Below are 16462 nucleotides of genomic sequence, written 5' to 3' on the forward strand. Positions count from 1 at the left end.
GGGGGGGGGGGAGGGATCGCCGAGTAGAGAAAGGAGGGAATGGGCAGTACAGCTGGCGATGCTGAGAACGCGCGTCTTCACGGGGAGAGAAAAGGAGATCATCGTCCACCCGCGAAGAGATCATCATCCGGCGGTCGCGTCGGATAGGACCGCGGGATAAGTAAATAATATGTCACGAAAATAGAAAACTGTTTGTAAAAACCGTAGTAAGAACAACATCGACGTATCTCGAAAGCGTTACAAAGACGGCTCCGGCCGTCTTCCTGACGATGATGTTCCTCGCTAGGGAGAGCTTTCCGACATGAAAATTTATCCCATGTTCCTGATCAGGTTGATCCCAGTCAATCAACTGATTTGCATAAAATATATTGAGAGAAAGAAAATGGTCCATCTAACTAAAATTATGATTATTTTTAGCCCCAACCATATCTTTTGGTTGTTCTAACACGAAAATGGTAGTGGTAATATATATATAAGATTATTATTTCTACGAACATCATAGTAAAATTTAATAGAGAATTAGTTTTCTTGACCATAATTCATAATAATTATTTTTCCATTATAGTTACAAATATCGAGTATTTGTTTTCATTATGATATTGTCCTGATAAATTATGTAACGCAGCGTGGCAACCAGAACCTTATTGATCATGAAGATTATTAATAACTGAAACCTTATTGATAATTAAGAGACCCAATAATATTATTTCGTACTAGGTAACTGCAGAAACTAGACCATTGCACCGGGAGAGGACATTTGAGAATTTATTTGTGGAATATAAAGTTCGTTTTTGTGAGGTAAAATTTATATTTTTGTGAATAAACTTAACATCCCACGAATAAATTTGCTACTATTTTTCTCTCAGTGTGATTAAGGTCAGTCAGGATCGTGGTGTAAATTTCTAGCCGGTTTCGGACGATTTAAACGAACGATGCGCAGGAGGTCGGATCGACTTTATTACCTGATTGTGCGATCTGTCGATCTCGTCCGACCCGCGCACGCACGAGAATACACATTTAGTGCCTCTAGGGCGCGCGTGTGAGACTTTGGCCGTGCGCCGGCGACGCGTAAACGGACGTACACTTAATATATGCGTATCGGTATGGCGTTATTTATGCGGTTACGCGGATTAAGTGTTTAGTAGATAGGGTGAAACTGATCCTAACGTTTAGTACGATTAGGAAGCAACGTGAGAAAATGAAAACAAGAGCGTCGCCCGTCGTTATTATCGCGCGACGGCGATCGTTGTGATCAGGGCGACGAGGACGGCGACGACCACGACGACGAGCTGACTTGTCCGTTGGACTGCGGCTTCTGCAGATCCTGAAACATTAATAACGAATGCACTTAGCTTCTTCTTATTTCCCCCGTTGCTTTGACGCGAGTCGCTTTCGTTCGCGAATACGCGAGAGTGTCCGGATTCGGACGGCAACTCCGAGCACTTTCTTTCCCGATGCTGAAAAATGAGATCGCCTTGCTCGTTAATATTTCAAGAGTAAATTGAAGATCAAGCAAATCTTTCTCCTTTTTCGCCTTGGCGTCGTATGTATTATGTATATATGTATATCGGGGCGAAATGTCTGGGGAAGTCTCGTAGTCTGTGCGGCAGATACAGTCGTCGGCGATACACTCGCCATTATAGCCCGAGCCGGCTATAGGCTGAGGAGAGACTCGCGGAGGATTTGCTAGCGAATTTGCGATGTGCATCCCTTTAAACGGCTAATTCGGACGCCGAACTATATCCCGCGTATTCATTTCGGTGCCCCGAGCCTTGTTCTTGCCGTAATTTAGTCGGGATTTGAATACAGTGTGGCTGTAATTAATCAGTTTTTATTGCGGGACCCGGGACGATAGCACTATCGCGGATTAAAGCATCGAGTAATTAGTTCCCGTTGTGATTAATGCCGAATGTACGCTCACGGGGATTCGTTTTAATACTTAGGGGCTTTATCCTCATACTCCGGGAGCCGTGGAGGGGGGAGGAGGTGGACAACGAGAGGGAGGCAATACTCCTCATTACTCGACCGGCTTGAGCTTTCCGGGGGAAGCGAATTTTCGCCGGGCGTATAACGCGACGAATAACGACGATTTTCGGAATGCCGACGCGAAACAAATGCAAATATTCGCGCGAACGGTGACTCGTGTTTGAATATCCACCATTGGAAAGCATACCGAAAATATGCGTATTTACAATCGGTTTAGATCGGCGAAATATGTTGGCGGCGTAAAGCGAAAATTACTTTAATACGGTCGCGTACACACATCCGTGCGCGCGTACACACGCATACATACATACATTACATATACATGTGAGAGCGAGCGCACACGCCGCTGCGAAATTACCCGCCGATAACTTCCGGCCGGTGCAAGCTCGCAAAAAATTGGCGAGAAGCGCAACGGGACGCGCAGGAAGGGAGAAAGGAATAAACGAAATACACATCATAATATTTTATTATCTCGGCAATCTCCCGATTGCTCCCGCTCTACGGTATATCAAATCCGACAGCGGATTAATCTGGCGCGAGAACGCGAAGTATTATAATCGGAATTTATAACTACGCGCGAACGTGGGCGCGAGCGAACGAGAACGAACAAGCGAGCGAGTGGCTGACTTAAGTGAATTTTTCATCGGCCCCGCTTGAAATCGGTAATACGCGATTACGGAACCGCATATTCCCCCGACAGAAAACGTGCGTGTCGCCGCACTAGCGACAGGTAACCGCGCGCCAGAGAGGAGAATCTAAATCGCGAGCGCGCGCGATCGCGTTATGAAAACTTGGCGAGATATATGGAGTTACGCGGAAAATGGAGTGAGGGAGTGGCAGAGAGAGAGAGAGAGAGAGAGAGAGAGAGAGAGAGAGAGAGAGAAAAGAGAGGAGAAGATAACTTTCCGGCTGAACGTGGAAAGCTCTCGACACGCTCTCGACTCGCTGCGGGAATTAACCGCCCGATACACTCGCAGGAGACGGATCTTCTCTTCAGAAGAGAATTCCGTTAACTTATCAATAACGAGTGTCGTTACGACTGCGCCTCGATTATTCGTATCACGCGTAACTTGGGTCACGAAGTTCAATTCCGCATCGCGGGGTAGGATCGATCGGCACGTTGCGCAATTGGCAGGCGGGTATACGGGCAAACGAGCAAAATAAGAAAGTAAGGGAGTAGATCGTAGCTTACCGTTCGTCAAGTCCTCGCGAGTGTGACTCTGCGCCCGGGTCTCGCGGCTCTCCATCATGGGCGTCTTCAGAATGCTCTCGTCGCCTTCCACGCTCTCCTCGTTGCTCTGCAGATAGACCGTGGCTATTGTGGCCAAGCACTTTAGCTTCATGTCGCCCCGCCTGAAGTGCTTGTTCGCGACGCGGAACTCTAGACCGAGCGCCGCGGTCTGCAAACCGTTCTCGTCGACTGCGATAAGGTGGGGCCCTATCAGGTAGTTGCTGTCGGCCTGAAAGCGTCGGCGACGGCGAACCTCGTAAAAAGCGTTGCTAACGGAACCGGGACAATTCGCGTCGCGATAATGAGTGGCGGCGAGGGACGCGGTGAGAGAGCGAGCAGAATGGATGAATGGGTGGAATGGGTGAATGGGTGAAAGGGATGCGAGCAATTAGGTAGATTTTTAGTCGGGATGCAGATCCGACACGGATTACGCATCGACGACTCCAATTTGGCGAGGCGCGCGTGCGCGATTCCTCGTAGGACGCGATTCGAAAATAATTAAGGACGACGGATCGCCGCTTCTCGATCCCGAATGCAAATTTTTCGCCGAGCCAATTACGCGAGATTGCATTATAAGCACCGGAGCAAGATTCTAATTATTGCGCGATAACGATAATAACATTCATCAGCGGCGCTGTGAGAAGAGATAAAATTATTCTAAAGTTAATCTGTAATTTGGTTAAACTTTGCGTCGGGGCGGAAAATTTCGCCGGGATGTAACGCGCTAACGAATTTTTCAAAGGAGAGAAAAAAATAGAAACCAGAGAGAGAGAGAGAGAGAGAGAGAGACTTCCGTGAACATTAATTTTATACAAATGGGATCGGGAGAGTAAATGAAAAATACATAAATGTCGAGAGCTGATTTAAAATCGACACTCGATATTGACATGAGACGACCGACCATTTGCCTATAATTGGCGCGCTCGGGAATATACGCGTGTTTATCGTCGAACTGTATATTTTAGCAAAACAATTTTTAAATTAGGACATTACGGTGAAGTATTTTTCGAAATTAACGCGGATGGACACACGCCGACGCGCTCGCGTCTTTGTAATGAAAACAGAGCGGAGCGAAGCTCTGATTTATTTAGCAAATTGCGTATACCGCAACACTCCGGTTGCGCTTTCTCTTTCGCCCCCCTCTCTCTCTCTCTCTCTCTCTCTCTCTCTCTCTCTCTTCCTTTCTCTCGGCCCGACAAAATACTACACATTTCATCGCGCTGCCTCGCCGGCGAAAAGTTTAGCGGAGCGTGAAACAAAGGTTGCAATTATTTCGCCGACGGTTTAAGTGTCTCACTTACTGGCTCGTCGTTGATGAACCAGGACAACAGCGCAGCTGGTTTAGAAGGTGCCGACGTGCAGTCCATGTGAACGATATCGCCCACCTGATACTTGGAACGGCCACCGGTTATCTGCGGTCCTTCGTTAGGTAGAACTGAAACGTTGCCATGACCCTTTCTAGTGCTATTGTCGTTCTCTCGGATTAGATCCCTCTTATCTTACCGCGCGCATTTACCGCACGTATTCATTTATCCGGTTTTACCTCCTCGCGAATTTTACTGAAATAACCGTCGCGTTGACCGCCCGTGTCAGGGAAAAAGTTAACCTTCTCTTTATTTACACTCTCTATTGTATCCTCTTTTCTCACTGGATTTCGACTTGCGCGCTTATCGGTTTTAACTTTCGTTCACACGCTATTACGACGTTCAAAAGTTAGTACAAATAAATAAATTCATACAAAAGGATTGCTTTTTTCCGCGGTGTGGTTTTACGGTGCAGTAGCGGCATAACGATACGTGCGCTCTCTTATTTTGCGAAATAATACTCACCGACCACGATCATGTCCGCGTGATCAGAGACGGTCTGAAAGGAGGGAGCCTCGGCCGACACCTCGCATCGATACCTTCCTGAGCTCGTGAGATTCACGTTGTTCAGGACGACCGAACTCTTGGTGGAATCGTGTGTCTGAATGCAAATTCGTGATTACAAGCTGCTGCCCGATCGAGGCAGAGTCTGCGCGGTGCTCGGTGGCGTACCAATGTTCTCCGATTTCTATCAGATTCGATCGGAAACCTCTTTGCCGTGAGAGAAGCGCATTGCGTCTTCAAGCTCTCGCCGTTCGAGCATCGCGCGCGGCTCCACTCGTCGTTAATACCTAAAGATTTATGAAACGGATCTCGCTAGGGACGTTTAAATTTAAAATAAGAGATATACTCTTCCTCATCCGTTCTCTCCGATAACATTTAATATTCCAACAACTATCATTGGATAGGTCAAGTTGGTGCCATAACTTTAAAATTCGATAGTTCTGATTAGAGTTGTAGCTTCCTTTTAAAAAGTATTGCTTTTATATTCATGAGAAAAGAGAGTTACGGCGATTAACAGTATCGCAACAACAATTAAAAATGAGATGCTAATTTTATACCCAACATCAACTTCAGTCACGATCGCATAGTTCTGAGCGGATTATTTGATATCTTTTGACGAGAGTACTAGAGTTCCTGATGAATGAAAAAAGAACAAATCTCCAGAATTGTTTGAAAATTTATTATCAAAAATTATACAATTGACATAAATCAGATATTTGAAATAACTTTTAGTTAATGATAAGATCATCTCCGATCATTACAGTTTCTTGTAGAATTCTTAGAATATTATCCAAAACTACTGTCAGAACTCCGGAAACCCTCAATTTCAAGCTGGAACTTGGACAAATCTCAGTCGATTGACATTCAAGGTTGAATAACTTCTAAACGGTTGGTCGGATCGCTTTCGACTATATAATTTCTTTTAGAACTTTTAGAATATGCAAAACTACCGTGAGAGTTCCAGGAGTATTGATCGATCCGGAACATGTTCTTTATGAACATAAAAGTGCTCCTGTACTCTTCAAAAGGAAGCTGGAACTCCAATCAGAACTATCGAATTTTGAAGTCGGGGTGTGCTAACACACTTCACATATCTCAACTAATCTCTATATAATTGCCCTTTACTCGATTCTTTCTTTTTTCCCTTCTAGGAAAATTATTTTTCTGGAAAGAGCCAAAAGAAATCACTCTGATCGGTGTCTGCGTGAGAGAAATTTATTAGATAATTAAGATGAATGGCCGAATTTTATGTGTCGCGTCCGCCTTGGATAACCGATCCCCCTCGCTGTCGCGGGAGCGAAAGGTCGCGATATTTCCGCGTCGTTCCAAGCGTCCCTCAGCAAGTCCTCGCAAGTCGCACTCACGTTCACGTTCACACCGGGCACCGGGAACGTCAGCACTGTGGGCGCGTCGCTCGGCACATAGCGATAAAATTCGTGGCCGTCCTTGTACCACTTCACCGAGTACAATAGCTCATTGTCCAGGTTGAAGTTGCACTGCATGCGCACCGTCTCATTCAGCACGACGTGCTCTGGTATCTGCAGGGATGTCATGCGTAGGGCGACGATGCCTGTAAAAGATTTCGGATCGCGGTGTTAGACGGTGAGTCACCTGCGCTGCACGAAAATAGGCCCTGCGGAATTCCTACCCCCTGCAGCTGCAGTTACAGCTGTACAGCGAGGGGAGGAGGGCCGAAATATGGTCGAGTACAAGATTAATTTCTTACAATCCAATGACAGCGAAATGATTAGCCTTTTAGTTAACAAGTAACACTACCCAAGTGTCACACGCCGATCTTCTTGAAACTTTGCACACATGTAGTACATCGAAAAACAGTAGACATGTATTTTTTTATTTTGGCTAACAAGGCATTTTAAGGTTAGGAAACGCATTCGAAAATTTAACAATCCTGTGCTATCTTGTACAGATTCTGCTACAATAATTATTGAAATATTAATGACAGAAATTGATCAATTAATGCGTGCGATATAATTGGACGAAATTTACAAGATTAATTTCTTACAGTCCAATGACAGCGAAACGATTAGCCTTTTAGCTAACAAGTAACACTACCCAAGTGTCACACGCCGATCTTCTTGAAACTTTGCACACATGTAGTACATCGAAAAACAGTAGACATGTATTTTTTTATTTTGGCTAACAAGGCATTTTAAGGTTAGGAAACGCATTCGAAAATTTAACACTCTATACCATGATAACTAATGCTGCTCCTGAGCGTCATTCTTTTACAGCTTTTACGACATTACTCTATTATAATTTCATTGTTTGAATGTTTCTGAAGTCGCTAATTATGATTTTGACATCAGTTTTGTGAGATTCAAAATGGCGGATCGAAATCGCAGACATTTCAAAGACTTTATTCAAAGTCAGTTTCGAAGAAGTTTGTTAGACCCATAATTACGATTTTGGCATCAGTTATATCAATCTAGAGGTGGCGGATGAAAATATGTAAAAGAATGATGCTCAGGAGTAGCGTTAGTTATCATTGTGCTATAGAGTGTTAAATTTTCGAATGCGTTTTTTAACCTTAAAATGCCAAAATAAAAAAATACGTGTTTAAGTGTTTCGATGTGTGCAAAGTTTCAAGAAGATCGGCGTGTGGTATTTGGGTAGTGTTACTTGTAAGTTCGAACTAGCCACTGAAATTTAGTTGATATTACGAAGTCATTTCTCGGGGAAGAACCGTCACGAGCTTCTCGCTCTAATTGCACACTCCAAGTTGCAATTTCGATCTTCAGTTACACACGCGACAGACGTCACGGTTAGGCAATTAATTTGATGATAATGAGGCGCGTACTGCGACTTACGCCGCCAGTGAGTCACATGTGATTCATTGTAACGCGGGCGGTTCTTTTTTTAATCATACACATATGATTCATGCCTTTCGTGCACGCTTAAATGTATACATATATAATAACAGCGGTGTACCATCGAACTGGAACCACTCATGTCATTTGATAGTTTCGAGGCAGATGTTGTGTGTTATATTATCGGAAATTCGTCTTCGCATTTCCGAGTCGTGCGAGGTGTGTGACGCGTTGATTATTCCAGTTCGCAGTTAGAAATATACGCAATGATCTCGTTGTTTTACACTTTTCGCGACGACACCTTGTTTTCGCGTTATATCACGCGCTAAATCTCGATTTAGCATCTGCTTTCGTCGTAAAAATATGAGTTATCTTTGTTTTTATTTGTTTCCTCCTTGGAATAAAAATTATGACTTAAGTTCAGCGTTCTCGGTTTGTTCTTTTGTTTCACAAAATTTCTAGCTCACGTTCGCCATATAGCGTCAAATAACACGTCGCTTGTTCCGATGACACACAAAGAAATGACTTCGTAATATCAGCTAAATTTCAGTGGCTAGTTCGAACTTAGTTAAAAGGCTAATCGTTTCGTCATTGGACTATAAGAAATTAATCTTGTAAATTTCGTCCAATTATATCGCACGCATTAATTGATCAATTTTTGTCATTACTATTTCAATAATTACTGTAGGAGAATCTGTACAAGATAGCACAAGATTGTTTTTATTTAATTTATCAAGTTTTATCCGCACGCGAACATCTAAATTCATTCAATTACATACATCCTATGTAATTAATGGATAAAACAATACAAGTTTTATATATCTCTTCACAATTTTTATGTTTTTTCTTATTAATGGAAATATATACAGAATGTTTGACACAACGCGTACGCTTAAATAGCTAATAAATTTAGCTCCAGGGCACTGAGAGAAAAAGTATCAGAAAAATATAAAATATTAATTCAGGGTGTGGATATTAGTAACATATTTACTTAAATTTAAGTTATTTTATTTAATCTTATATAATAGAATATTCTATTTAATATTTCTTTATTTAAACATTTAATATTTCTTTATTTAAATGAAGTGAACAATTGCTTTAATGAAAAGCTAAGTTCTTAAGAAGATGTATATTTTTTGTCAAAAATATTTTATATTAATATAAGTAAATATATACTAGCGCTTGTGTGCGAATAGAACTTGTCAACTTGAGTAAAACAGTCCTCTCTGTCATTTTGTAGATAATTATTCTTTCACGCTGATCCACAATAACAATATTGATCTCGTCACTGTCACGATGTAGGGAATCTGAACAATTCGATGGCGAATGAAAGAAGATGCGTGTTGCTCGCGTTTGCCGTGCTTGAATCGATCACGACGGCCGCTCCAAATGGACGGTGAAATAGCGACATAGACATGTGCGAAAACGCATGTCAAAGAGATTATTTTTATTTCATGTCGCTGCGTCGACTTATTCGCGTATTGTAGCCTTTTAAAATCGCAGCGTCAACATTCGGTCCAAGCGCGGAATCCGCGCCCGCGTGGAATACTGATACGCGCTCTTGCGCCTGCGCGTTGGGTTTCGCGCTATATAATGAGGTGAATGACCGCGCGTGGTCGCAGTGAGTGCGTGCGCTTATCTCAGCCGCGGAGGGGGCAGGGGGAGGGGGTAGGCTTGCCGCGCCGCGCAAGGCACTGGAAGCAATAACAGATTCCGCGTTCCATTCATGCGCCGCGTCGGGACCACAGACTTCTATATACTACTAGACTGCTAACTCCGACTCACAAGTGACACTATCCAAGTGCCACACGCCGATCTTCTTGAAGCTTTGCATACATGTAGTATATCGAAAAACATTAGACACGTATTTTTTTATTTTGGCTAACAAGACATTTTAAGGTTAGAAAACGCATTCGAAAATTTAACTCTATAGCACAATGATAACTAATGCTACTCTTGAGCGTCATTCTTTTACAGCTTTTACGACATTATTCTATTATAATTTCATTGTCTGAATGTTTCTGAAGTCGCTAATTATGATTTTGACATTAGTTTTGCGAGATTCAAAATGACGGACCGAAATCGCAGACGTTTCAAAGACTTTATTCAAAGTCAGTTTCGAAGAAGTTTTTTAGACCCATAATTACGATTACAAACTAATGTTAAAATCATAATTAGCGACTTCAGAAACATTCAGACAATGAAATTATAATAGAGTAATGTCGTAAAAGCTGTAAAAGAATAACGCTGAGGAATAGCGTTAGTTATCATTGTGCTATAGAGTATTAAATTTTCGAATGTGTTTTCTAATCTTAAAATGTCTTGTTAGCCAAAATAAAAAATGCGTGTCTAATGTTTTTCGATGTACTACATGTGTGCAAAGTTTCAAAAAGATCGGCGTGTGGCACTTGGGCAGTGTTACTTGTCAGTACATAACCTCGAAAAATATATACAGAAATCTCGCGCATGCGCCTGCCTAGTGGTTCAACATTCACAATGTAGCATCTCGTTTTAGGCATTATTGCACTCTGATATACAATTGATACATCACTTATTTTTTATTGTACAAATTCACAAATTTTTTACAGTAACGTATTTCACTCTGACGTTTTTCATTCTATACGTACACAAATATTTAAGCAGACGGCATCAGCCATATTACATTTATATCCCCTCTTCTTCTGAAACACCAGTTTCAGGCATGTGCAGATGCCTTTTTTCCCGTGTGTGACATATACTTTTCGGGATCAATTTTATATAGTAATGGAGTTAGCAGTCTAGTAGTTGTATAGAAATCTATGATCGAGACTCACTCGCGACGCGCTGCAGCGATAATGCCGGACGATCTACAATACGCGGATCGATATAATCCTCAATAACTCCGCTTTGTCGCAGTGACTTGAAACAAAGATCATTGGAAAGGGAAAATTATCGCGCTTCTGATGGCTGTGAAATCGTTCTTCCATGAAGCAAGGATCAAGTAGCGCAGTCGTGTGAGTACAAAAAATATCGTTTTTCGTGTTTTCGTTAAAGCGAACATTAAAAACTAACAAGCACTTTTGATTTGGATTTATAATTCAAAGCGGTAATCTCATGTTTTCGGCGGATATAGATATTTTCAAAAGAAATATTTCGAAGTGAGAGAGAGAAAACCAAAATTATATCTTCAATCAGAACTTTCGTAGGGAATTTTTTGTTGTGGAAACTCAAATAGCTAATAAATTTAGCTCCAGGGCACTGAGAGAAAATCAGAAAAATATAAAATATTAATTCGGGGTGTGGATATTAGTAATATATTTACTTAAATTTAAATTCTTTTATTTAATATTATTTATATAATAGAATATGCCATTTAATATTTCTTTATGTAAATAATGTGAATAATTGGTTTAATAAAAAGCTAAGGTCTTAAGAAGATGTATATCTTTTTTGTCAAAAATATTTTATATTAGTATAAATAAATATGTTATTAGTATTCAGATAAATACTTTTTATTTGTTAAATATTTTTTTCTCAGCGCACTAATATTAACTTTCCCCATTTCTATGACACAGCAGCTGCAACCATGTTTTAGTTCCTGCGTATAGTCCTTTTTCCGCGCGTATATCTCCTCAAAAGTTTGTCGGTGCAATTTTTCTAACATCCTGTATACTTAAAAGGATAAGAAAAATAGTATAGTTTGAGCTTTTCTAAGAAAATACTGGGCAAGTGTAGACAGGATGGATTGATTTAATATAACTGGGGTGTTCCCGTCAGATCCGCGATTGCACGTCGAAGAGCTGAAAAGCTCCTGACTTCGATACCGACTCGGAGGAATAATTGATAACCGAAGAACCGCGAGGCGGTCTCACGTGCGTCGCTTTAAAATTGCAACGGGCTTTGAGATGTTGAAATTTTCTCAACAATGCATTCTTCCGCGCTCGTAGTTTCTTCTTTGAGACGTATACGAAGCTTTAAGGGGAATGTTAGAATCGATGACGAATTCCAAAAATGTCGATAACGTAGAGACGATCGTCACTAATACAATCGCTATCCTTTTCGTATTTCTCTTATATATAAATCTTACGTGGATGTATGCTGTTTTGTTTTATCATATATTTATAGCGGAAAATCTAATCACGCCTATATGTATAAGTCTTTTTGCAAATTTCTGATATTTTTAAGCTTCAAGATTAGCGTGTATAAAGATAGGGCAATGTTCTTTGAAAATGTTCTAAGCGGAGTAAACTCGCGCGCGTTCAGTATATATACAAGTTCCAGATCTTTCGTATTAGGCGAATATTTATTTTAACTGGCAGCGTCTGATAGACTAATTTACACTCGAAATGTCAACTTCGAGTTTTTTATCATTTTTGCCATATATTGGACAGTGCTCCAATTTAATCTCGTACCTATTTTTATTGTGTAAATGGTTTGCAATTTTCTACAGCTGATACAACGTAACTTGTGGAAAAAAGCGTCATTACTCTGTAAATAAACATTCCGACTCCAGTGTTCCTTTAAGCGCGCGAATGCCGTTCACAAATGCACATGGCATGACCTAGCCGCGCGATCTTTTTGTCATAAATAAGCGAGATTCAATCGGGCATCTTCGGCGCGCAGCATTTCCAAATATAAGATACTCGTATCTTCGTTGGGGTCGATTTCGTGTGGATGAATTTTAACACGCACTCGAGGAGATTTAATTTCAAAAGCACCGCACGCCCAGGCACAATATCGCGTCGCGGATTCGGAAACCCGTGATAAATCTCGGCTCTTTCGAATTTTCGGCCGGAGGTGAGTCGACCACGAGCTCACCAAGACGCACGCCGGCCAGGAGTCTCTGGATTATACAAACGTGCACACGCGCGGCGTTTGTAACCGCGTTACAAATATCCGAGTGTTCCGCGCTCGTAATTGTGGCCGGCGAGCGCGCCGGCGAAGTAATGAACGCGGCACGGAATCCGCGATACGTAACGCACGTTTGTCAAAATTCTTTCCACGGCACGGAAGGGTGCCCTCTAATCACGCCTGGTGCTTTCGACCACGATACGGCCGGACGCCCGCGGTGCCACTTTATAAACAATGCGCCCACGTCATTAATTAGTCTTTCCTTCTGGCCGCGCGCGAAAGCTGAAACGCGGTGATTACGCTAATCGTGTCAATGTTTGTCGCGTTTAAAATTCCGCTGGTGGTGTCTTAAATTAAGTCCGCTAATGAGTGGCCGGTCGGGATGAGATTGCCGTTTATATCGCGTCCTTATCGGAGCTGTTCGCGCGCGCGTTGCGCACGCGCGCGCGCACGCACGTACGCACGCACGCACGAACGCACGCATTCATTGTCATTGATTCGATAAGCATCGGGGTCACGCAACGCTATCGCGACTGTGCCGGTGGAATCGCCCAAGCCCGAACGTTCCGTGTTATTAGGGGCAATTAATTTTTTCTCTCACGTGTCGTACGACGAAGTTCGTTAGAAACTCGTAATGCGCGTAATGCGTGCGAGAGAAAGAAAGAAAGAGAGAGAGAGAGAGAGAGAGAGAGAGAGAGAGCGGGTTAATCGAGCGAGGCGAATTATCGCGATCGCGCGAATCAATCCGCCTCGTGATCGTTCGTGATTCCGTTAACAACGCCGCGCGTGTTCGCAGCGGTGAGATTCCGGTTACGTCGGTGGCGCATGATACGCGAGAATGCCCTGAGGTATTTTAAAGAAAAAATCAGTAGCGAGGGATGCAAATTTGCGCGGTTAGTCTGTTTCGAATTGTATCTGGAAAAACGTTCTCTTAGACTCGTATTAATAGTCGTTACTTGAAACTTGGTTCAGGTCAGATAATTAGACTTGAATTTAGAGTTAGATGCGAGTTTCCCACCTGAATCGCTATTGTACATTTAATATCGCGTATATGCTATATGGTTCAAATAAAAAGCCCGAATCTAATTCTGAATTCAGATCTGAGGATCTTACGTGAAACAAGTTTCAAGTAACAATTATTAGTGCGAGCTTTAAAGTGAATTGAAGTAAAAATGTTTCCGATTGAATCAGTAAGAGGATTACTTCACCGCGATTAGTGGGCATTTATTGATTTTCAGTGAAAACATTCCCACTTCATTGCGCAGTTTCATTCCTTACTGATTTTGATCAGGAAAAATGAGATTTCGTTATAAAATCTCGAATATACAAATTCGTTATACGCTAAATTCAACTTTCTGCCTTTGCGACAATGAAATTAATTTTCATGTACCTCGCGTGCAATGATACTGTGTTTGCAAAATGCACCAATAATGGAAATAGTTATATTGAGAGAGAGAAGAGATATAAAAAAAAAATAAAAGATATTTATTGGATGGGCATTAATAATACATTTACTTGTACCAATATTTTTACGTTGAGAATAGGTTTTTTTTTTAAACGAGGAAATAGATATTTAAAAATATATCATCGCTTTTCATAAAAGAGCAATGGTTTATTCTATTTAAACACAAAAGAACTGAGATTTAAATAAATATATTTTATTAGTATCATCAATTTTCTCACGCAAGAGCAATGGTTTATTCTATTTAAACACACATACATACATATAAGATTGAAATAGATATATATATTATTACCCACCGAATAAATATTTCTCAGGTTTTATTCTATTAACAGATCCTTTCAACGAGATTGATTGTAGTGCGATATTTTTATGACTAAACAACTGATTATAAATAGCGAACGATGAATACACTGATTGTACTTTAGAGAATGGAGAAATCGCCAGCGGGTCAAAATATCAACATGATCAATTCAATGTTGACATTGAGTTAACGCTAATATACTATTAGTATAGTATTCGTAATGATCTCGGCACATTATACAGAGCGTAGACCGCTCGTGTGCACCAACTTGTAAGTCAAACTGTGTGTACATGTTTTTGTGTATCGTCGCGCGCGTGCTCGATCGCTGAAAGACATCAGTCGATCGTCGAGCAGTTAGCTGGGCTCGTAAAGGTACACTTATTTACGTTCTAAAAATGTCTGTATTAGTTAATGGAATCATTTAATATTTAAAAGCGGAACACATAGTATTGTCGAAATTGTTCGTATCAATACCCACAATTTAACAACATTGAATGCTGCGATGTGATACACCGATACTATATAAAACTTTAATTGATAGAATTATAGATACGGTTTACAGAGAAATGTTATTTGAAATATATATATATTTTTTTTCTATTTCGTTTGATTGGCTCTCTGTTGGTCTGATTGCTGTACAAGCAATTTTTTTATACAGAATTAATTAAGTCATACGTGACTAGATTTAATAGATAGTATCGGTACTAACACCATGATGTTTAACATGTTACTATTTGAATGATCATAGAATAGCTTGTCGACGCTTTTACCAGCTTAAAATCTGTTACAGAGCTGTTGGAAATAGGCTCGTTCTTAATCTGATTTTAACCTGATTCAGTTTAGTTTAGACTCCGTTTTGGTTTAACTTATTTTAGTTTAGCTCGGTTTAGTTGGCCGCTATACGTCGAGCTTTACGGAGCTTTCTAACGTAATAGTGTAACTCGAAAATTAAAAGTTACCGCGGTCTGAGACTATCTCGCGTCGCTTTTATCTCCGAAAAATGTAGGTAAAATTGTGTCGATATATTTACGGACTCGGAAGACGTTTGTCTCTCTTCGCGCAAATTAAATCACCATCACCGTCTTTTTGAGGATAACGTGTACGTATCATATATTTAGCGTTCTAAATCCATTTTCTATCACTCGCGCGCGGTGGAAATCGTCGGTGAAGAAGGTATCGCCATTCCCTTCGCTTTAGATTTTCCTGTTGACGGCTGAAAGGTCGCGCGTAGATTCAGATCATCTGGTGCATACGTCATGCGCGACGTTTGTTTCGTCTCGAACGTGTGTTTATCGGCACGGGTAGCGTCGCGGGAGAAAATCCGGAAAATATCGGGAAAATATCCGTCTGACCGCGCGGAGAAGGGTAAACCGAGTCGAATTTCCCAAGCGCACCAGGTGTAAGTTTCCCTGTTGCAATCTTGTCTCGCACCTGATACGCCATACGACTTTTTGCTCTATTGTGTCCTGCCTGGCGGAAAAGATTGCGAGTCTTATTTATCGGTCGTGACATTGCTGAGTTTGAACGGTACGTTCGTGTCGCTAAGGAAGGTTCAACGTCCAATAAGCACCTTGCTTTCTCCCTCGCGTTCCCTCTCTCTCTCTCTCTCTCTCTCTCTCTCTCTCTCTCTCTTATTCCCTGTTATGCTCTATCTCAAACGCGTAAAGCGCGACAAGATTAACGAGATAAAGGGATCTGAAAAGGCGTTTTATTTCCCACCGTTTCGTTTATATCGCGAGTGAAATGACGGTGTCGAGTTGGCGGAATAGAATGCGACCGTATTATTGTACTCCGCGAACAAACCGTATCACGGATACGTCAAATCTTTAGAAGGTGCAACGCGTTAAATTTCGAGAAACACAATATCGACGATTTTTCGCCGCGACGTCCTCGGAAAGTCTCGACTAAATCTCTCTCTCTCTCTCTCTCTCTCTCTCTCTCTCTCTCTCTCTC

General features: G+C 41.6%; 1 protein-coding gene across 1 annotated transcript in view; it reads right to left on the reverse strand.

Annotated features, from left to right (window-relative positions):
• LOC116850547 overlaps window positions 1-16462 on the reverse strand; it is a 47203-nt gene that overhangs the window by 11573 nt on the left and 19168 nt on the right. The window contains exons 2-5 of the mRNA XM_032828958.1: window positions 6450-6655; window positions 5047-5182; window positions 4519-4652; window positions 3175-3446 (exon numbers count right to left, since the gene is read on the reverse strand). Of these exons, the coding sequence (XP_032684849.1) occupies window positions 3175-3446; window positions 4519-4652; window positions 5047-5182; window positions 6450-6655 (748 nt within the window). The remainder of the gene's footprint in view (window positions 1-3174; window positions 3447-4518; window positions 4653-5046; window positions 5183-6449; window positions 6656-16462) is intronic.

Source organism: Odontomachus brunneus, unplaced genomic scaffold, assembly GCF_010583005.1.
Source record: "Odontomachus brunneus isolate Ranch 3 - 2012 unplaced genomic scaffold, Obru_v1 Obru_scaffold_148, whole genome shotgun sequence".
Classification (NCBI taxonomy): Eukaryota; Metazoa; Arthropoda; class Insecta; order Hymenoptera; family Formicidae; genus Odontomachus; species Odontomachus brunneus.